The sequence below is a fragment of the Plectropomus leopardus genome, chromosome 5 (genome assembly GCF_026936395.1).
Source record: "Plectropomus leopardus strain MGB_pleo_1.0 chromosome 5, ASM2693639v1, whole genome shotgun sequence".
NCBI classification, from domain to species: domain Eukaryota; kingdom Metazoa; phylum Chordata; class Actinopteri; order Perciformes; family Serranidae; genus Plectropomus; species Plectropomus leopardus.
In genome coordinates this window covers 29,760,341-29,783,624 of record NC_142180.1, presented here as the reverse complement: position 1 = coordinate 29,783,624, position 23,284 = coordinate 29,760,341, and the positions used below count along the sequence as shown (strand labels likewise).

Below are 23,284 nucleotides of genomic sequence, written 5' to 3'. Positions count from 1 at the left end.
TTAAACAATAAAGTAATACCCATTGCTTCAATAAAGTAATGTCAAATGTTTCGAAGTGTGTGTGTCTGTGTGTGTGTGTTAGCACCTGTAGCGGGGGTGCTCAGCTGTGTCAGAGGGGGATCTCTCGGGGATGGACAGAGAGGTGGTGGAGGAGAGAGTGGTGGCGATTGATGCTGTAGTGGCCTCTTCAAACGACGGAGGAGTACATGGAAGAAGATCTGGTCGCCCTGGAGAGGAAGGAGGAGAGAGATATACACACACACACACACACACACACACACACACGTATATTATTTATCTCTGAGAGAGCTGTTAATTTTTATTTTTAGCCCTTATTTTAACTTTTTCGTAAGTGCTGTTCTGATTGTGTTATCTTTTCATTCCCATGACAACAGTTTAACTTGCCTGTTGTTTAGGTGAGGCAAGTTTATTTTTAGTGTGGCATCAAAGTGCAAAAGAAACAGATATAAAAGGACATTTTAACACAATTAAAAACAGTTATTAAAGAGGAAAAAACCTAAAACACAATAAGACGGGTATAAAACACAAGAATAAAAGTCACTCCGAGATAAGAAATGAATAATTATTTGACTTAATTAAAAGAAGCGACAAACATAAAAGTCTTCGGTCTCGTTTTAAAAGAAATGAGAGCCAGCACACTTGCAGTTTTCTGGGAATTTGTTCCCGATATGTGGCGCTTAAAGCTAAATGCTGCTATCGTTTACAAGACGAGACTGCGAAACATTTTAATGTCAAGTGGACAGAAGCTGCAATCCTTCTCAACGTGAGCTGAACTACATTTAACTCTGAGCTGCAGTGAAGTGCAGAGCCAGTGAAACGTGTCAGAGGCCTGCTGGCAAAGTCAAAACTCCCCGACAACTGATGGTGAATCTGCACCTGTGAGAGACTTTGCTTCCTATTATCTGTGTCTGGTTATGTTTTGTTAAGTCACTGCAGAGTTATTTACCCTCGTCCTCCAGCGTCGGGAAGCTGCGAGCTCCTCTCAGGTCGTAGATGTTCTCGTCTCTCTCAGAGGGCAGCTGGCTGGCGGACCAGGCTGCACCGGGACCAGCACACTTAGGCACCGTCAATGACACACGACCCTTCTTGGATGGAGATGACTTCAGAGCTGGAGGGATATTGTACAATGACGTATTCAATAACTTGGGAAAACAAGGATGCGGGATACGTGGATACTGATCTTTCAGAGAAAAAAGACTCAATAAGCAGTTTACCCCAAAATCACAATTACATATTTTTTCCACTTACGTGCAGTTCTGCTTATCAGTCTAGGTTGTTTTGGTGTGATTTGCTGAATGTTGGAGAAATCAGCCGGAGAGATGGCTCACCAAAATACTAGAATTATTTGGCACTCAGCCTGTGGTGCACCAAAAAAACAAAACTCTCTCCAAAAACTGTGATCCGGTTACTCAAGATAATCCACAGATGTTGTGAGCCAATTCACGTAGGAACTATTTTCTTTTTACCAAACTATGAAGGAAGTGTGCATCTACTGCTAGCTCAGCTAGCACCACTGAGCTAGCTGACTCTACAGCTTAACTAAAGAGGACGCCATTAATGTTTAGATTTCGTGCTGTACTGAGCAAAACAGACACTTACAGCCAATAAAACACTCTGCAACTCACACCAAAGCATTTCTTTACTTTTCTCTTTTCTAAGAAAGCAACTTTGTATTTTGTTTGAATCCTTTTCTGATTTACAGTCTGATGTTATATTTAAAATAAAAATCTCAAGTCATAAAGAATAGAGGAAATCCCAAAGTTTTTAAAGAGTCAGTCTACACAAATCATAGTAACTCGAACCATCAGACTGACATCGAAAAGAGCCGTGTACCAGCATGTGAATTTAAAGTATTACTGAGTGGCTCTACTGGATTTTCACCCTGTGAGGCTGCAGTTTAATAATACAATATAAACTGGAAGTAGAAGTAAAAACTGAGAGGTTTTACGCCTGCCTTCCTCCCTCATTACACAGAAATCTTGGGAAGGTGATGGAAAAGAAAACTGCGCAGGGATCAAACAGATGTTAAACTCTCACATGACACGGAGCAGCGCCTAATAAGGCAGTTAGCTCCTGTATCTGATTTTCCTGTCAAGGCTCGGCAGTAAAAGAAGACAAAAGCCTGGCATCTGACATTTGCGCCTGTGGCTCTTCCCACACAGCCCCGAGACTCTGACTATGTAAGGCAGTGTGTGGACGTAAATTGAACTCACAGGAGCTCTTCTTGAACACCGTGCTGCTCATGAACTTGAAGAACCTGTCGGCGTAGAAGCCAGGCCGGTGGACTGACACCGTGTCCTGAGGGAGAGATTAATGAGACAATCAGTGCATGGACAAAATGATCCGACCGGTGTTTACAGGAGATTAAACTGTCCATTAGTCCCGTTTCAGTAATTCTTTTCTCTAGGTCAAAACCAGCAGACAGAACGACACAGAAACAAAGACAAATGACAGACAGAGACACAGTTGGACAAGAGTACAGACACGTCTCTGCATTATTTATGTTGCAGCAGGCTGAGATCACACTGCCTGCAGCAGACTGACAGATGACACTTGGTGTTTGGTTGACTGTAGGATGGAGGATCTGCATCATCATCACTGGACTTCACCATGAGTAACATCTTTCACCCAACTGAGGCGACTGCATGGAACAGAGAGTGAGCGTGTGTGTGTGTGTGTGTGTGTGTGTGTGTGTGTGGAGTACCTATTATCATCAGCAGCTGTGACGCACAGGAGCCTGTTACAGGGTCGCTCGCTCTCCCACGTATATCTTGCATATAGGTGTTTTTTCGAGTGGGAGAGTGGAGTGAGTAAGGAGAGATTTATGGGACTGATTCTATCTTGAGAAAAGTCTGATGATGATGTTCAGCGTGAAGCCCCCAGTAGATGTGAGGTGCTTTTTTAAACTTTATCCATTTGCTCATCCTATCACAGGGTGTTCTGACTGTTTTGGTACATTTATGCAACAATGACTTGGCAGTACACTATTTGAAATATTGCATGTATGAGCTGGCAGTCCTCATGGTTCAGGTCTTATCTGTTTATGGTAGTGTACTAAAATGACTGTGATACACAGTCATTAATATAAATATAGGTGCACACATTTAATTAAATAGTAAGAATTTATGTTTGTCATCAGAAGAGTGTGCAGGTTCACTGTGTGTGCGTCCGTGTCTGCTGAAACAAAGGCTGACTATTCATAAAGGTGATTTAATACAAACAAACCTCACTAATCTTTCCGACAGTGAGAGAAATCAATGAGAATGAACTCGTGTATACAGCTATAAGAAAATATTAGCTCCATAAAAGACAACTGTGGCTGCTGATAGGCTTATAATTCACATTCGAGTAACCTGCAGCTCTGCTTATAAAGCTTCAATACACAGATACATCCACAGACATTAACGAGTCCACATAGACTTGTAACCTCTTCAATAACTGTGTGAAGTCCAGGGAGGACAGAGCCGCTGGGCCTGAGGATATTCACAGTTTTAGTTGTGGAGGTTGAAAGAGTGAAATAGAAATACACAGACAGACAAGCTGTTCTTCAAATAAAAAAACAGAGTTCGCCAAACTTGAAGCTAATAAAAGTCCTAGCAGGCACTAAGATCCCAAAACTGCTTGAGGCTGTTTAATGGAGTCTGGGCTTCGCTAAATGTAACTGTTGTTCCTCTGTGTACTCTCCTCAGAGAGGACCAGACGGTATGTAAACAAAACCAGTCACATGTCTGAGTTATGCCGTAATACAAGACAGTTGAGGCAATTTCATGTTTTTTGGTACCTGAAGAATCAGTGTGTTTTAGTTGATACACGTATTGAGAACGAGTGCCTGTAGGAGTGTCTGTACTTTATGTTTCTGACCGTCAGTGTCTCTGTGTGACAAGCTATTAAAAACTCACCCCGTCATGAACCAGAGCCTTCCACGTGTGCTCCAGTTTCTTGATTAGCCTGCAGAGACAAAGAGAGGCACAGTTTAACACGGTGACGTTAAACATGTCTTATATATTGGGATCAAAGGCAAATTAATATAGGTGACATGCCTGTCGTACCGTCTGAAGAGATTAACGTCAGTGTGTATGTGAAAAAAAGCCCAACACTGCAGCAGACAGGCACAACATGTGCATAAAGATGAAGAAGATTTATAGCTGATGACCTGTGATGATCACTACTGTGAGTACTGCGACGATCACTACTGTGATGATCACTACTGTGAGTACTGCGACGATCACTACTGTGATGATCACTACTGTGAGTACTGTAACAATCACTACTGTGAGTACTGTGATGATCACTACTGTGAGTACTGCGACGATCACTACTGTGATGATCACTACTGTGAGTACTGTAACAATCACTACTGTGAGTACTGCGACGATCACTACTGTGATGATCACTACTGTGAGTACTGCGACGATCACTACTGTGATGATCACTACTGTGAGTACTGTAACAATCACTACTGTGAGTACTGTGATGATCACTACTGTGAGTACTGTGATGATCACTACTGTGAGTACTGTGACAATCACTACTGTGAGTACTGCGACGATCACTATTGTGAGTACTTTAACAATCACTATTGTGAGTACTGCAATGATCACTACTGTGAGTACTGTAACAATCATTATTGTGAGTGCTGCAATGATCACTACTGCAAGTATATGATGATCACTAATGTGAATACTATGACAATCACTACTGTGAGTACTGTAACAATCACTACTGTGAGTACTGCAATGATCACTACTGTGAGTATATGATGATCACTACTGCAAGTATATGATGATCACTAATGTGAATACTATGACAATCACTACTGTGAGTACTGTAACAATCACTACTGTGAGTACTGTAACAATCACTACTGTGAGTACTGCGATGATCACTACTGTGAGTACTTTGATGATCACTACTGTGAGTACTGCGATGATCATTACTGTGAGTACTTTGATGATCACTACTGTGAGTACTGCGATGATCACTACTGTGAGTACTGCGACGATCACTACTGTGAGTACTGCGATGATCACTACTGTGAGTACTGTAACAATCACTACTGTGAGTACTGCGATGATCACTACTGTGAGTACTTTGATGATCACTACTGTGAGTACTGCGATGATCACTACTGTGAGTACTGCGATGATCACTACTGTGAGTACTTTGATGATCACTACTGTGAGTACTGCGATGATCACTACTGTGAGTACTGCGACGATCACTACTGTGAGTACTGCGATGATCACTACTGTGAGTACTTTGATGATCACTACTGTGAGTACTGCGATGATCACTACTGTGAGTACTTTGATGATCACTACTGTGAGTACTTTGATGATCACTACTGTGAGTACTGCGATGATCACCTGTACGACTGCAGGATGTCGATGATTCCGATGTAGAGAAGAAGTCTCTCCCCTTTTCCGTTCACAGCCGGGATACCACCCATCCTGAAATGAGAATCAAAATAAATCTGAGATGAAAACTACTACTATATGTTACTATAAAATACACACTTCCTTGAGTAAACTAACAGTAAAACCTGTCCAGTAACAGGAAGTATTCAATGTTTTTCGACATTTTTAAGCATTATTTTCTAGTCTTTCAGACTACATTCATTAATTCATCCCCAGCTAATCTCTGCCTGCCTTCACTTCACAGACCAAAGGTTTTGACCTCTCGTCGTATTGCCAACCTTATAATCTCCGCTGAACCTGAGCGCAGCCTGAGACCTCGCGGCTCGACATCACTGACTGTGTGATGGGTAAATCTCAAGTTTGCCATCAGGCTCAATGAAAGTAGAGCAACCTGCTTCAGTATCACCTTTTTAAGCTCTCAAGTGTTGTTTTAAAAGCTCGTTTCAAATTTTAGACTTTAGTTTTAAATCTTGTTAAAAGTAAAAGAAAAAAATTTAATAGTTTGGTTGTGAAATTTTGTCTGAGAGTTGTGATTTAAATCAGAGTCCGAGTTGGTAACATGGCAGGTGACCCCAAAAACAAAAGGTAATTCTTGAATGGTATTTTGTCTTAATTTTGTTTCCGTGTTTGGCTTTGTGTGAAAAAAAAGAACGTGAGGGTTGGATTTTAGCATTTAGATGATAAATGTATTACAATAGAATAAAAATCACTTCCTGAATTAGCCTTTTTTCTTTTTAATATATAACGTCTTAGTTGGCCCAACATAAAGACTTAAAATGTTCTGCCTCACCAAAATATTTGAACAACATATGATTATTATGGGATTTGCAGTTTTGGGTTGGGCAGTAAATCTTGTGTCAACAGGTTCGGGCTGCTGAAGTAATAAGCCGTTTATATTTGGGTGGTGGAACAGGTGTGGTGTTGCACTTCGCTGTTTCGGTTCACCGATGTTGAACATCAGACCTGTGCAGGACTCGTTTAAACTGAAGCACTAAAAGCAGTTGAGGTGTCAGATGAAGTGTGAGCATTAACATGAGTGGAAACTGTCTTGATTTGAAGAGGTCTGAGAAATGGATGAAATCATTTCCATTGAAGTGCTCTAATCAACAAAAGGTTATTATTCATTTATATTGCACTGGTGATATGGCAAGAAGTCTGAGTGTCACATTTTTTAACTGGTTCTTTTACCAACCGCCTCTTGACCCTCTGGCTAAACTCACGTGTCGTCGGTGTCGATGGACCCTCCGCAGGCAGCTCCTCCCTGGATGGACTCCATGGCGGTGGAGTACAGGGCCTTCTGCTGGGCCACTGGCCTCTTCTCATCGCTGCCGCCCTGGGAGCCCTCCATCTGCCTCTCCCTCTCCGCCTGGTCCATGTTGTGAACCCCGAGCAGCAGACTGTAGTCCATGATCTTAAAGCTTTCCAGCACCTGAGCAAAAGACACGTCCAGATTGAGTGACGTATAAATCTGGGTGAAAACTTTTAGGGGGGAATAGAGAGACAGGGAATGAGAACCATAAGAAGTTTATGCAGAAGAAAATGAGCTATACAAACAGTGATGTACACATTATTAAACAATGCAGAACAAGCCAGTGTGTGCACATATTCCCTCCGAGCACATGCACTATAAAAGTAAATGTGAGGTGATGATTTACAAGACAAGGGCAAGCCTGCTACCAGACCAGACACCTTGTTAAACCTGGTGCTCGTAAGAAAGCTTTAATTCATAGTTAGGGATCCTGGGAATGTCAAGCAGTCTCATAAATATCGTATTCTCTCTTTGTCTCTTTCACTTCCATCCATGACCCTCTCTTATTAACCAGGGCACCACAAAATCCTGGTTTATCCAACTCTGTTTCCATTTCCTCTTGCGGACTTTCTACTCTATGTCTCTTCATCTGTGTTTCCCCTCGAGATGCTGCATTACGGCATCACTTCATCCTTCCTTCTATCATCCCTCTAATCCTTCCTGCGAACCATTTCTGCCCACGATCCCTCTCCCTCTCTCTCACTGTCTCTCTTTCTCTCTCTGGAGGATCCCTCTGAGGACTCTTGATGAGGGTGTTATATGGATCCTCCTTCAGAATCACTAAACCGCCCTCAACATCTCCCTCTAAGCTCGTTCTCCCTTCTTTCTGCCATCTATATCGCCTTTCCAGATAGAAGTGGAGCAAGTGAAGAGTCTTTACATTGCAGCTGCAATGTAACTCAGTGGTTCCCAACTGGTCCAACCACTGGGTCCAGATTTCTCCCTAATCATTGGTTAAAGATCCACACATAAGAGAAATTACCACATATCAATTTTATTTGACCAAATGCAAATAAAATAAGGGTTTATTATAAAATAAAAAAATACATATTGCAAGAATAAAGTGTAATTAGTGGGTTTAGGAGGCATGTTTACTTTGAGGTGATTATTATTTTTTTAAATTTTATTTTTCGCTTGTTTTTCCTTTAAATTTTGGGGTAAATTTCAAAAACGTTTGGCAATTTTTTCCTTCTAAAATTTTTGGAATTTTTTTCCCTTTTAAATTTTTTCTTTTAAACATTTTTAGTAATTTTAAATTCTTTTTGGTGATTTTCTTTTTCTCTTAAGTTTTTTGTCAATTTCTTTTTCTCTCAAAGTTTTTGGCTGTATTCAAAGAAAGCATGCCTTCCAAACCGCAGGCCCACCAATATGAAAATCACCAAAAAAAAAAAAAAAAACAAGCTATCGCAGTCAAAAACTGTAAAAACAGAAATTATCATTGACTTTTCAAGATGGACCCGCAACTCACCAGGCAGTCTCTCTGTAGGGTCTTGACCAGCGCATTGTAAGTATCCTGGTCCAGCATCAGTCCGTCCTGCAGGTCTTGCATGAAGTCCAGGTCTTTGAAAGTGGGCCTGGCCTTCTCTCGCTCCTTCTTGGACGCTCGCCTCTTGTAGGTGGAGCCCTTCAGGTCATATTTGAGGTGCATGCGAACCACGCGGGGAAGGACGTTGTTCATCACCACCACCCGGATGTTCTTCCCACCCGACTGGACGCAGTAAAGGCCGAAAAACTTGGGCAGCAAAGTGCGGGGGTTCTGGTTCAAGTTCTGGAGAAGAGAGCAAGAGAGAGACAGAAAAAAGTCCTTAAAAGTCTCAGGAACTGGTTTCTGCTGCTGTGCTTTGACAGGATGTAGAGGCAGGACTTAACATTTGAGGAAACTAATTTGAGGGATTTAACTGCAGATAAAAGCTGGCTGAGTCACCACAAAATGTATGATGACATTTTACAGGATTTAATTTTATAAATGCCCAAGAAGAAGATGTGCTAAGTAAAGATATTTTTGCAGAGGGGGAAAAGGTTGTGATAGATATCTGAAAATGCTCCTTTTTTGGTGTACAAATGCAGGAAAAAGTAACACACCCAAGAGCATGACATCAGAATTTTTCATTTTAGAGATTAAAGGGTTAGAAAATACACAGGCAGCAGGATAAGAGATACAAGTTCTACAAGTAGTTAGATAAACATTATAAAATTCCCAGTGAACACACACTGTCATAATATGGACAAGGTCACATTTAAACTGCAATTACTCTTTTCAGCTATTTTGATATGTAATTAATTGTTGTCATTTCCTGATTTCACCCTCTTGATTGTACAGGTTTTGAAGCTTTTTTTGTGAGATATTAAGCTCAACATTTTTGGGAGTCGGTCTGTTCATCAGACAAAAAAAAAAAAAAGGATTTGAGGATGTCACTGTTCTATTTAAGGTGAATGTGACAACAATTTTTACCTGCTTTCTAACATTTTATTAACCAAATAAATAATTTATTAGAAGAGAACATAACTGGCAGATTATCCAACGGTGGGAATAATTGTTGCAGATCTAATACAGACATTAAAATGTTAAATCAGACTAAAACCATGTTAATATCATATGAGTTACATCATATTCAATGCAGGAATGGCAGGATGATGACACCCTATATGGATGAATTAAAAAAGAAACAACATAAAAGTGAAACATTATGTAAGAAGGTGCCTAATTTACAATGCATGCAACTGTCAGGTAAATGTGCCTAAAAAATCTAATAACATAATTTGAGCTTTTCAAAATAAATCTACTATTACATTGCAATCTGTGCAACATTTCTTTCCTGGTTATTATGTGCCTTTTTCCCCGTATTTTTAAGAGAAATCAGACCATTTTACTAAGGATTCAAAGGCTTAAATATTACACCTATGACTATGTTTGCACTGTTAGCGCAGCTAGAACTGCTAGTTGCTGCCATTTTGGCTCAGCCACCTCCATGTTTACTTGTAAAGTCAGAGGTGAGAGTCATGTGCAGTCAGTGCTTTGACTGCTCCAAGTATTTTTCTCTTCTTTCGACATGATTCTGCATTTATTGAATTCAAGACTCTCCCCTCAAACACCGGTCTGTGGTGAATATTTCAGTAGTCTCTCCACACAAACGAGGTTAGTCTGGCTGGGTGCTCGGTTAAAAACCTGCTTTGACCTTGGGACCCGGGCCAGCTCAGTCCCATTAGAGAATTGAGGCAAGAGAAAGAGAGAGCGGTCCATACAGCGATAACACACAGCATTCAGGAGAGGAAACAGACAGAGGAGAGATGAAGGATGAATGTGGAAGTATGACTAAAAAGCTCAGCACTTGTGTGAGTGACCTTCAGATGAGAGAAACCGGTGGAGAGAGCAGAAAAATGAGAGAGAGAGATTTCAGAGAGAGAAAGAGCATCCTCTGCCCTCAGCCACACACGACCCTTCTGTCAATGTTAAGAGGGCAGAGCGGTGACGAGCCAACAACACAGACACGTGAGCGGGAGGAGAGAGAGGGGAGCACACATGAGCACGGAAAGAAAGGCTGGAGAAAGAGTGGATTAAAACATGAGGCGGGCAGAGCGCGAGATAAAAGGGAAATAAATTACAGTGAGAGCGTCGTAGCAGCAGGGAGAGTGATAAGCCATTAAAACGTGAGAGAAGGCGAATAATAGAGGGGCAAATACACAGGAGGGAGAGAAGTGGCAGCAGTGGAGTCGGTTACATCACTGAGATCTGTATGCTGCCCAGAGCCAGACTCCTCAGCCAGCCCACGACCGTCAGCCAGTCAGCTTTGGGAGACACGAAGAGCTCCACCAATGACGGCCTACGTGTGTTGTGTTTGCTACAAATGCAGATGCACAACTGCAACTACAGTTTGGCGTTAGGTGTACAGCGCTTTGTCGTTTGTTTTTTTTTTGTGTGATTTCTACTCATATATTTTTACCAATAAATTCTCTAAAGACTTTGAGGCAAATTTTTAAGAGCGTACGTTCTCTTGACCCCTTGAAACCTGGAGCGACTCCATTTTTTTTAGTGCTTTCAGATGCTTTTCACTTGGATTTTCTGAGAAATTTGGTTTGATTTCTTTGTTATAAAAAATGGGGGAAAAAAGAAAGTTTGCAACAAAGAAATGTTTCACAGTTTGCAGGAAATGAGTAGATTTAGAAAATTATTTTAGAAAAGCTAGTATAAACTGACATCACAGAATCACAGAAGCATTATATTTTTAAGACTTGTTTTCCTTTTTTGTTATTGTTGTTTTGCTTTAGTGTTGTTTTTTTGTTATTTTTTGCTGTTGGGTTTTGTTTTTTTTTTTACACATTTTCAAGTAATTTTTATGTTTGCTTTGCTTTTTCTGGCTATTTTGGGGGTCTTTTTTCACTGCTTATAACTTTCTTCCCATGTTTTTGAAAGAAAAAAGTTAAATTGCTCGATCGCATGATTAGAGCTGAACATTCAAATATAACTCACTCTATTAATAACTTGATATTTTTAGGAGAGAGGATGTGGTGCAAAATTGGCTTAGGGGACGGGCACACAACAGCTGAATATTACAGCCGTTCTGAAAAATGTGGCAATTTTTTAAAGAAACAAAATTTTTTCTTTAAAAATCACCCAAAGAATTACACGATTTTCCCAGTCAGAAACTTTAAAATTAGAGATTATCTTTGGATTTTTAAATTTACGATGGTCATTTTTGAAACAGATTCCACGACTTTTCGAAAACCTTCAGGATATATTTAATTTTCCAAAAACTTTTGTGGGCCTGGAAATTGCTATTTGCAAATTCCATGACTTTTCCAGGTTTTTCATGACGGTGAGAACCCTGTAGTCTGTGTTTATCTCAGCGTGGGTTTGATTCACCTGTCTGTGCAATTCGGTGTCTTTTCCTCATTCCACCTGCTCTGGCCTCGGGCAACAGCCCTCTTACATGAGCCTGAATCTCTCTGCCTTCATTAAACTCATTTTCTCAGACCAATTACACCTGCAAAAATGCTTGAGAGCATTTCAGGCTGACGGAAAAGGTCACAGTAAATGCGCTGAGCCTTTAACGACTCTAAATGATTAAATGAATCCCTGCAGTGGTCTTTGGCCGCGGCTGTTGGTGCATGAATAAACACAAGGCTGAAGGCCGTGAACCTCTAGAGGCTGGAATAGTAGCATGGACATACATGGAGCTGTTTGCTGGTTGAGTTCATTCAGACGGTGGAGCGAGTGGGAGGAGGGGTTACTGTTGGTGCAAGTCAGGCTCTGTTATGTGAAACACAGCGGCCAGTCTCTTATGAAACAGCATGGCCCAAGGTTTCAGTCAGAGCTGATCGAGCTGTTATGTCTGCTTTATATGAAAACGATGTCATGCTCGCAGGACAGATTTCCAGGGTCTTATATAAAACTGAGCTCTAAAAATATGACTATTTTTGACTATATTTATTCATTATTTATGTGTTTATTATATATTTATTCACCATGCATGTGTGATTCCTAACACAAAAACACAAACACACACATACACACACATTAGGGCTGCACAGTTAATCGAATATTAATCAGGATTATGATTTCGGCTTCCCACAATTAAATGAACATGACAGAGATATTGACTTAAGTACAACGTCCCCCCAACATGCAAGGCAGATTGTAGCACAACATTGATATGAAAGCAGTGTAATAAAAATATTTTGTCCCCTTAAATCAATAATTATTGTGATAAATAACCATGATCTCAATACTGATCATAATAACTGATTATCATTTTGGCCATAATTGTGCAGCTCACACCCACACACACACACTCTTTGCTTACCATGTAGTATCCAGGCAGCAGTTTCTGTAAGAATTCAGCCTCTTTATGCATCACAGTCTTGATGATGAACTCGTCGTCCTTCGTAAGATAGAAGACCGAGCCACTCGCTCCCGGATTGGACAGCTCGATCAGTGGCTCATTACATAGGGAGTACTGCAGATGTGCAGGACACACACACACACACACACACAAACACATACACACAAGAAGAGAGAAACACTGGTCAAAATATTGAAAACCATAAACAAATTGACAGTTACAAAAAACGGTGAGCGTGACCATCCCCCCCAGCAAGATATTGAAATGTGAGTGGGATTTAAATAAATAAATGGTCTGCATCGGCTAACAAATGGGAAGCTGCTGAATGGTTTGTCGTCTTTGCTAATGAGACAGAGAGAGAAGAGATAACAGCTTAGTTACCGTCGAAGCTTAGAAAATCTGCGTGTCAGAACAGAAGCAATCAGCGGTGTGACCAAATATATTTGCACATTTCCACACTCTAATTTTCATTCAAATATGCAGCCAAATGCTCGCAGAGTGAAGCAACGCACTGCAACACGAGCAGTTGGAAATCGAGAAAGCTTTATTTCAGCTGATACTGATCCATTAAAATTGGAACTTTTTTCATGAAGTAGTACTGCAGTGCTGATGAGCGTCTTTTAAAAACTCCGGTGATCAAACACAAACAACAGCATGCTGAGACACATACACACTATGAAGTGGAGTCCAAGATCAACAGATAAAAAATATCTAACAGGAGCACACTCATCAGGTTGAGACATGCAGATACACACAAAAATGCAGATAATAGCAGAATTATGACAAGAATTTAAGTGGTTGACAGAGAAAAAAAGAGGAACAGAACATGCTGTAGAAGAACAGAGGTGGCAATTACAGATAAGACGCATTTAGATGTCAAATAATGACTGCTTTTGAATTCTTGCTTTTTAAATGCACACACCAGACTCCTGCAGATATGATGGTTAGCTCAGCTAATTAGCCCGCTCTCTCCCTTTTCTCCACTGCTTAAAAGCAAGTAATGACAGACATCATGTTCAAAAAAGGTGAAGCTGCCCTCACCTACCTCCCGCTAATGGCTCACTTTTCAGAAATGTCTCTCTCCGAAGAGCCTGACATTTAATTTTGAAATATTTTTTCACATCAAAACACAGCTGAACAGGGTTAAAGGAAAATGTGAAAAATGGTATGGCTGACATTCGCTGTAACGCGTAAAAGGATGTTTTCATTAATTTGACACCACCAAGGCCAATTAGACAGACAGGAAAGTGTTTCTGTTGATGTGATCAAACAACCTTAAAAGTGATGAAGTTGTGTTGGGAAATAGGATGAAAATGTTTACAATTTCATCTCCGAATTTCAATGTTAGCTGATTTTTATCGTCACAAAAAGGAGTGCTATGCAGATAATGTAACTACAGCATTGTGTTTAATCCGTGTTTTGAACTCTAAATCATGTCTGTGCAAACAAGATGATTGCTTCAGTTTGTTAAATCACCTAATTTCTCTACAGCTGCAACCATGATTGGAATAATTTGATAGCTGACAGAAAGAAAATTAACCTGCAGCTATTTAGATAACCGGTTTATCATTTTAGCCATTTTTCAGGCATTTTCCCCAATGTGAGGATGAGAATTTGACGTTTAAAACAGAATATCTTTGGGTTTAAACACTGTCATTCAAATAACATTAACATAACAAAAACATAATGTAATCTTGGGCTGCAGGACATTAAAAAAGAGCATTTATCATGATTTTAAAACAAAAAATGAACTGAGAGCCCAATTGGCAGATTCATCTCTAATTAAAAAAATGTTATAGTTACAAAATCTCTGCTGGTAAATCCTAAAGAGTGACATCACATGAAACAGCTGTGAGAAACACTGCAGCCGTGAAAAAGCTGTGACCCTGGACAAGAGACTTAATGAACACCGTTAACAAACAACATCAGCTGTCTGTGAACATCTGCCCAAACAGTGGGACACATTTAACCTGAAAAAGGTGTGCACCATATTGTTATGAAGTGAGTTTATTTGATGTTTCCTCAAAAAGGTGTGCAACAGGCTCTGAGATATGTTTTTACAGTGTTGTGTTAAAAAAACGCACTGCCTTCTAGTACAGTGGTGTTGATCAAGTCAATCAAAAGGAGCTTTACTGGTGTGGGAAACATACGTTTACATTGCCAAAGCAAGTGTGAAATAAAAAAGCTACTGACGTGGCCACCAAATCAGAAAAAGGGTTCCTAAAAGCTCGTACAGGACCATAATTTAGTCTTATTAGTCTGTTTGCTTGGCAGCAGTGTTAAAACATTTTTTGTCATTTTGTTTCCTATTCAAAATCCTACTTACAGCCAAAGCAGTGTTTCAGCCTGACATGTTACACGTAAATGAATAAATGAATAAATGAGAACATAATACCCAGCTGCTATAGAGATACTCCCAAACGCCTCATTAAGACCTCTATGGTGGACTTATCTATTGTGGAAAGGTGTGGAAAAACTCCCTGAACGTTAGCTGCTCTACGACTATGAATGTATATCATAGTTAGTTTTATTTGTGTTTTTAATATTCTACCTCTGAAAGAGGTCTAAATTTACGATCAGATAGAAATCAGTGCTGCTGGATCTGAAAGAGATTCATGGTCTCCCTTTCAAATAAAAAACGGCAGGCGAACCACTAAGGATGCTCTCTATCAATTCAGCCAATGAGGTTCAGTTAGAAGACCCTGTCCCTGCTCAGGTTTTGTATTTCCAAAACTCCACAATGAGTGCACTGACATGGATGTAGCAAGAGAGAGACAGAAATAAGAGATTCTGTTTCTAAATAAACTAACTCCTACCTACATCAGTGTAACCGGACATAAAATCTCAAAAAATCAGTCTGGTCGTCTGGTGAGAACATGCAAGTCCCCAGATGGCTCGTGTGGACATATGGTGATTGGTGACCTCAGGCTGGCTGAGAGAGACGGGAGAAACAAGGCAGGATGTGGTGTTTCCACGTGGCCAGAGAGCTGATGCATTAAAGATATGTGCACATGGAAAACGCAGAAACACAGACTAAGCAGTGTATGTACATTCTGCGAGACGGCTCAGGGCAGAGCGGTGAATCATGGCGCCTCCAGGTCCGCCACGCTGATGAAGGGTGACAAGCTGCAGACCTCTTATCCCTCTCTTCTACCGTCCTCTCTCCTCCTCTCTGCCCTCTGTTGTGTTGTTTCCTGGCCTTTTTTTCCCTCGCTCAGCTCTCTCTCACCATCCTGCTTCTCATCTTATTAACTCCTTTTTTATTTTCTGTCGCCACATTTTTGTGTATATTTACTTTGTGTTTTTGATCGGCTTTTCCTGGCCTCCTCTCCAGTTCTCCTTACATCCCTCTTGATTGCTTGATCTGATTTGAGCTCATACGACGCAACTGTTGAGGTTCGTAATTCAATTTGCATCTTAGTTATTTAGATCGGTGCATCTTTTTCTTTCATTTTGTAACATATAGTTCTAATATGAAGACTTCCGAGAGAATGTTGAATTCATCTTAATCAATTTAGGGAAACAGACACCATAAAGTCTTACCAGGTAGTCATCCGGCCTGATGCCAAACAGTTCTCTGAAGTAGCGGAAGGCCACGGGGGCGTATGTTTTAAAGCGGAAGTCCGGGAAATGGTGGGCTGGAGTGAGGTTGCTGCCTTCACTAAAGTAAAGAAGAATATCAGAGCACATGAGATGAACAGACAGCAACTACATTTATATTTGTCTTCAAATGAACATCAGACAGGTAGGTTAAGAACAAAATATCTGCAAAATTAAACAATATAGTACTATATGTGCACTGGAAACTATAGTGGTTTATTAGGGCCATTGTTGCTTAAATTAAAGAAGTACAAAGCCGGGGGGGGGGGTAATCTTCAGAGAAAAAACTCTGTGATAAAGTAAGAAATTTAAGAGAAAACAACTTGGACAGTCTCTAAAATTAAAAAGGCAAATTTACAAAAAAACTCAAATATTCTCTGAGATTATAAAGCAATACATTTACAAGTAAAAATGCCAAATTTATAAGGGAAAAACACTCTGATATTCTCTGAGACTTAAGTGGTAATTTCAAGAGAAAAGACTCACACATTTTCAGGAAGAAAACTTGAATGTTCTCAAAGATTATAAAGTCAGAAATTTACAGGAAAATAAATCACAAATTATTTGATCTTTAAGTCACTCATTTACAAGAAAAAAAAAGAAAAATATGCTGTTGTTTTGTTTTGTCAAGGAACCATATCGCTTCTCTTTTCAAGTTTGGATCAAGCTCTTCACCGCACAGATAAAGAATCCCAGCAAACATTAAGACGTCAAATGACCATTTGAGAGTCAAATCAAAATGTCTCATTATCGCTCAAAAATAGTTCCAAAGTAAAAGTTGTTTAAGTGGCCATCAGATAGACGTCCTCACGTGGTGCAACTTCGAAATATAACATTAACAGAACGGGCCTATTCAGCTTTTCTGCTTAAAGTGTATGCACACAGTGTGCATTCAGCGGCACCTAAGTCTTTAAAATAAGTCACCTAAAGTCTTTAAATAATAAGCAAACACTGACTTACATAGGACACAAACCACGGTCTCATGGGTGAAAGTCCTGTGCTTGACCCATTTATCCATCACTTCACATCACAGTGTGGACTGTATAACTTTGTATGCAACGTCACTGAATTTCTGGAAGAAAAGCCCTGAAGACAAACTTCTCCCTTGTGTGATCAAAGACATTCTGGCTCCAAAATATTCAAGTTTTTTTCTCTTATAAATTCATAAGGATTTCTATGGTAAATTTACAACTTGAATGTTGGATTTTTTTTCTGAATTTTACCCCTCCTCCCCAGGCTCTGTAATCATTATTTTTTTACCTAAAAGGGCCCTCAGACCCTGTCGTAGGAAAAAACAGCATGTATACAGTATATTTTTGTGTGTGTCTGGCTGCAGTAGAGACCTGGGGAAAAAGATGCTCTCCACCACGTAGAAGTCCTGCATCAACACATCTCTCTCGGGCTTGGAGCTCAGGTTGCCCACTGTGTAACCGATGCCCAGCTGGATGGCACCTTTCAAGGCTGAGGATGTGGTCTGTGGAGAGAGGGAGGTGCGGTGAGTGAAAAACCTGCCCCGTCTTTAACCCTTCGGGCTCACTTTAATATTACACACACTCGTATTGCTCTGTGCACAAAATGCACTTTTCAAAATCTGGCTATAAATATCAAATATTCATTAATTTTCAGAATTTAAACATCTTTAATGCCAGGTTTTTGTCATAATGCCACTATGTTTTTAGATTTAAAAAAACACTTAGTTACTTTAAAATTTTCACAGCCTGGGATATGTCAATGACCTGCAGCAACACTGATTGTGACAGTGCGCCTAGTGGAGATACTAGCATGTACTTTCTCAATATACAAAATATGGTAAAAAATGACAGACAAATCACAGGTGGAAAATAGCAAAAATTACAAATTCAAAGGCAAACGCCCAAAATGACACCCAGAAATAAGACAATGCAATGCTATGCCATTATGCTTTGATGGTTGTGGGATCAAAAACTGCAGTTTGCATGGCGCATTTTTTGCACGTAACAGTATGAATGTAACAATTTTGTCTACACAGTGTATTTTAGACTTAGTGTAGGAGCTGAGCTGGAAATTCAAAGTATAAACAAAAATACACAATCTTGCCAAAATGTATGTCATATGCATGAACACAGCGAAAATCGTCAAAAAATGAAGAATTAAAAGCGCATAAAATGCACCAAACAGTCCCTAGGGTTAACCCTCACAGTCAGTAACCGATGCTATTAATGAGCTGAAGCAGAGCATTTTAAAATACATTCATCATTTCCTTTTACCATTTAGTGCTTTTAAAATGCAATAAAATCAAGTACATGTTTTTGTAATTTTTTTTATGCAAACCAGAGAATACATAACGGTACCTTCTTGTAAGTAGTTTCTCCTGATGCATCCACCCCTCTGTGGCCAATCTTCTTTCCCTGACCAGGCTGGCCTGAGGATGAGGGCATCTGGTGAGACAAAGACAGAGACTCTTATTATGGGGACAGGTGGATTTGCACCTGTTCATTAACACTGATTATTTAAACATGAAAAAGTGGGGAGTGACACGGTATTCATGCATGAGAGCGAATTCAAGCTTTGATGTGATGAACTGAGCAGAACAGGGGTTCATTTTGAAGCAACATGCACTTTGGTTCCTCTGTTTAAGGATCTTTTAATCAGTGGAACTTCATCAGTCTAACTCAAACTGTGCGTAGCATGAGGTCTGTCAGCACAGTGTGTAACCTAATCTGATTTAGAGGCTGTTTTAATGGAAGAAGCTGAAGTGGATATTTGAAATCTTAAATCCAGACATCCAACGTAAATATTTCCTGTTGTCAATAATGTTCAATGCATGTTTTTTTGGTTTAAAAGTAGAATTAAATGTCCTCAGTGGACTCAAACTAAACAAACTGTGAAACACTTGTAATGATTGCTTTAACGTACAATAGAGTAGCTGCAGTGCCAGATGGAGGATTTTATAAATTAGGAGGATTAGCATAACGTGAGCCAAATTGTCTAGCAAAGACAAAGAATACTAAAGCGATATTTAAATACTTTCTGGTACTTTGTAGTCTGTTGATTTTTGTGCCAGTGTTCATGCACCAAGCGATGAAAATACGGTCCAGCAAATATTAATTGCCCCAAATATCAGTTGACCCAAATATAAATTGCCTGAGATGCTCACTTCAAACCGTTGTGGGGAAACGGTTTCATTAGCGTCTGGCTTTAACCAAAAAAGTGGCTGTTATTGATGCGGAGGATCAAAAAAAAGAAGTGAAAAGAGAAGCGGATGATCACAGGGACAGATGGCAGCTCACCTCTGTGATGAAGGCTTTCCTTGCAGCAGCATCTGAGAGAGAGAGACAGAAAAAGGAGACAGACAGAGATGACTGTGTTAGTCGCTCTGAGACGGGGAGGCTCCATTACTCAGCATCATTAGTTTTCTCCGTGACAAAGACGAATGCCAAAGGGTGGACACGGCAGTCCAACATTATGTAATAACAGTGTCAAACACAAGTAGGGGCCTGTCAGCTAGAGGAAGAGCAGGAAACAGTAACGTCAGCTACAAGGGAACAGAGTCCTTTTTGAAGCCCTTTGCTCTGAACATGAGGTGTAATGCATTTTTAGCCACGGTGACAGCTCTACACATGTAATGTAAGTGCAGAAAACATGGATGGCAGCACGGGATTTGAAAATAAAAAAATTTAATCGACTGTAACACGCAGTATGTTAGCAGTCGACAGATACTGGCTTTTCAGGGCTGATACCGATAACCGATTATTAGTACTTAGATAACCGATATTTGGAGCCGATATGCATTCAAAATAAAATGAGAATCTTTCTGTCAATTTTTTCATACATGAGAGTCATCCTTTGTCATGTTTCTTTTTTGTCATTATGTTTTGTTATTCATTCAGCTTTTACCTGTCTATCACGTGACTACATGATCATTTGTTACTGGGTCCTGCCGCAATGTAGGCAAATTATTATATTAACAAATTTCTCTTAGAAACAACTATATTTATTCAAGTTTCAGACCAAACACGACATTTTACAAGATTACATTGAACACATCATGATAATGGCATTATTTACCTTCTCTCAATACTTAGTTTTACCTAATAGAGCTTGAACGCATCATAATATAACTCAGTGCAACCTCTGTGAACTGTTAATTTTGGCCACCGGCTGCTAACAGCTAACATTAACTTGCTCTCCTCCTGATGTCCGTGCAGATTTGTTTTTCACAAAGTAGCATTATCAGGGAAACAATAGCATTTTTTTCCCCTGACTTGTCTATACTGAGTTTATGTCGTCCTCTGTCCCAACTGTGTCCCTGGGGAGATCTCTGTTCATCATAATCACGTTTTCCAACATCCCCAAAATGATGGGACACCGTTATTTTCAAGCCCCACTTTTAATGTAAAATGTATGTGACACAACAGAAAAACATCTGCCACAGCCATTGGTATGTCATTTCAGACGATGACAGTCGACAAGACAAATATCAGCCAATACCAATGTTTGGCCGATAAATAGGTGCAATAATAATGACTTTGTTGAAATGGTAGTAAGCTAAATGCTCTCCCTCTTTACAAACCTAATATTATCTAAAGTGAAACTTGTTTCATCAAGAGACCAACAAATGCAAACATCACACATTACAAATGGCTGTCTACCAAATCTCATAAGCACATCAGTCTTACATCTGTTATGTGATCATTTTTAGTCTAATAGCAGGATGTAGGCAGCAATCAGAGGACTGTTTTTACCAGGAAGGCCTGAAATAGATGCATAATTATAGAAGCTCTGCATAAAAATGGAGACAATACCCAGGAAGGCAGGAAAGAGAGAACAAAAAATGAGCAAATGAAAGAGTGGAAAGAGACAGAGAGAGAGGAGGAAAGAGGGCTTCAGATAATACGAGTGAGGCAGATTAATTCTCTCTGTTATCTTCACATCCAATATCACAGTCAGACGCCCAGATGGTGGAATTTATAAACTGCAGATATGTCTACAACAGTCTGACTGTTGTGAATAAATAAATGATGATACAAATATCAGTACTGTGAGATAAAATATCCCGAATTAAGCCGACAGTTTGACAGAGCACCAGTTTTTTTGTGTTTACTTGTCATTTTTCTTTCACTTCTTCTTAATAGATGTGTTATTGTTTATGACATTTCAATCGTTTGGTTTAACAGATTTCATATCTCACTGCTGCTGTAGACTAGACTTACAACTACATAATATGCCTTTTTTTCACAGGAGACATTTTGACTTCTCATACGAGGAAAAGCACAGGTGTTACAGACAATGTGATGATGGCTCTGTTACGTCTTACTGGGACACTCGGATGTAACAGTGCGACAGTGAGCCTGCAGGCACAAAACGCAGGATCCTTAAACCTTTACCCACCATTAATTTTTATTATTTTCACTACTATTTACTTTGTTTTTCCTACTCTAGCTTAAAATGTCTGCTAAAAAAAACAGGCCTCAAAAAGTTGGTGCAGCTACTGTAACGTGTAAGTATACATGCTTAATTTCAAATACAATTCACCAATTTACCAAAGTATTTTCATTTTTTCCTGCAAAACTTGTTAGACCTCTTATGAAGGTTGTTTGTGAGGTTATAAAAATTATGTTTTAGCACAGAGTCAAATGGCTTTGATTGGTTCAAACTGGGAGCTTCGCTGCTTCTGACAACTGACTGTATGAGAAACTGATTTTCTGTGTGTGTGTGTGTGTGTGTGTGTGTGTGTGTGTGTGTGTGTGTGTGTGTGTGTGTGTGTGTGTGTGTGAACGGCAGAACAGTAATGAGTCTTCATGGACTCTGTATACATCTGTAACTAACAATGTTTCAATTAACTAAAACAGGGGGTGATCATAGTTATGATGACAGAGTGCCAATTCAGGGAGCCAGAATTTGATTAAGGGCCGCATGGGAAAAGTGCACTTGCAAGTTACCAATTAAAATCGCTAATTTTAGCAAACAGCACTCGAACTGAAGACAGAACGTCATCAACACTCGTGAGTGCCACTTGTTGCCATGCAACCAGTAGCTTTCTACAAGCTGTCATCCCTCACCTGACAGAAGCCTGTCAGGAAATGAGGTTTGATACAGAAACTGAGTGGTGTATAAGAAATATACTATGCAGGATTTCCTAAAAAAAACAATGTCAAGACTCAGTAATTCGTCTCAATCATTCACCTTCACACAGCACGCATCAGCAGTGCGTGACAGCAGCCTCGCCGGACTGCAGCGTGTGTCATGCTTGTGTTGTTCACATATGCGTTTTTGTAACGTCGCTGCTGCGTCGCTGACTGCTGCTATGAGTTCTGTATTTCCACATTTATAAGCACAAATTTCACTCATTTATGAAATTGTGCAAGCTGCTGCACTGCTAACAACACTGTCCTGCAAATGTTTCAAAATAAAATGCCTTGTGTCAGCAACTGATGGGATTCTGTCCACAGAGACGTTGTCAGAGGGTTTTTATTTTGAAACAGAAGAAGACAGGAAGACATCTTGTATTCTTGTATTTCTTGTAATCTTGTATTTCCTCATCTCTGTGACAGAGACTTTTAAACTGCAGTAAAAGGTGATCTAGAGTCAAAATAATCATCAAAACACCATTTTAACTGTCTATTTCTGCTGACAAACACACACGACGCGTAAAAAATCGTCGAGCCACCGTTTCTCCGGATGTGCTGGAGCTTCTATTCTTCTTTTTACTGCACTGTTTCTCATGTATTCCCTTGTTTTTATTGGATTGTTTATTTATTACTTAGTTTTTCTGCTCATTTTTTGCGCCTCTTGTTGTCATTTATTTTCTGCTGCATTTTCATAAATTCTGTTTGCTTGGGTTTTTCAATTTTTTTAATTTCATTATTTTCCTTTTTTAAGTTTTTTCACAATGATTTCTAAGCCTGTGAATTTTTGACCCCACCCGACACATTTCTCATTTTTCATTTCATGTATGTGTGCAAAACAAAAACTCAAAACAACAAAAAAATCAAAGCAATTTTAACAATCAAAAAAAAAAAAAAATGTGACAATTATAAGATTAATTTCACTTGTGATTCTTCAACTATGTCACATCAAAATGTCTGCTGAAAACGAGTCACAATTCAGGACAGGCT

The 23,284-nt window shown here is 39.7% G+C and overlaps 1 protein-coding gene across 6 annotated transcripts in view; it reads right to left on the bottom strand.

Annotated features, from left to right (window-relative positions):
• The window catches only part of pip5k1ca (phosphatidylinositol-4-phosphate 5-kinase, type I, gamma a), a 63,627-nt gene that overhangs the window by 19,102 nt on the left and 21,241 nt on the right, over positions 1-23,284 (bottom strand). For all 6 annotated transcript variants that reach the window (XM_088077904.1, XM_088077903.1, XM_042482431.2 and 3 more), the window contains exons 2-13: positions 19,457-19,488; positions 18,518-18,604; positions 17,531-17,661; positions 16,131-16,248; positions 12,549-12,701; positions 8,216-8,515; positions 6,659-6,867; positions 5,388-5,471; positions 3,921-3,969; positions 2,235-2,319; positions 968-1,129; positions 86-227 (exon numbers count right to left, since the gene is read on the bottom strand). In XM_088077904.1, coding sequence (XP_087934030.1) covers positions 86-227; positions 968-1,129; positions 2,235-2,319; positions 3,921-3,969; positions 5,388-5,471; positions 6,659-6,867; positions 8,216-8,515; positions 12,549-12,701; positions 16,131-16,248; positions 17,531-17,661; positions 18,518-18,604; positions 19,457-19,488 — 1,552 coding nt within the window. The remainder of the gene's footprint in view (positions 1-85; positions 228-967; positions 1,130-2,234; positions 2,320-3,920; positions 3,970-5,387; positions 5,472-6,658; positions 6,868-8,215; positions 8,516-12,548; positions 12,702-16,130; positions 16,249-17,530; positions 17,662-18,517; positions 18,605-19,456; positions 19,489-23,284) is intronic.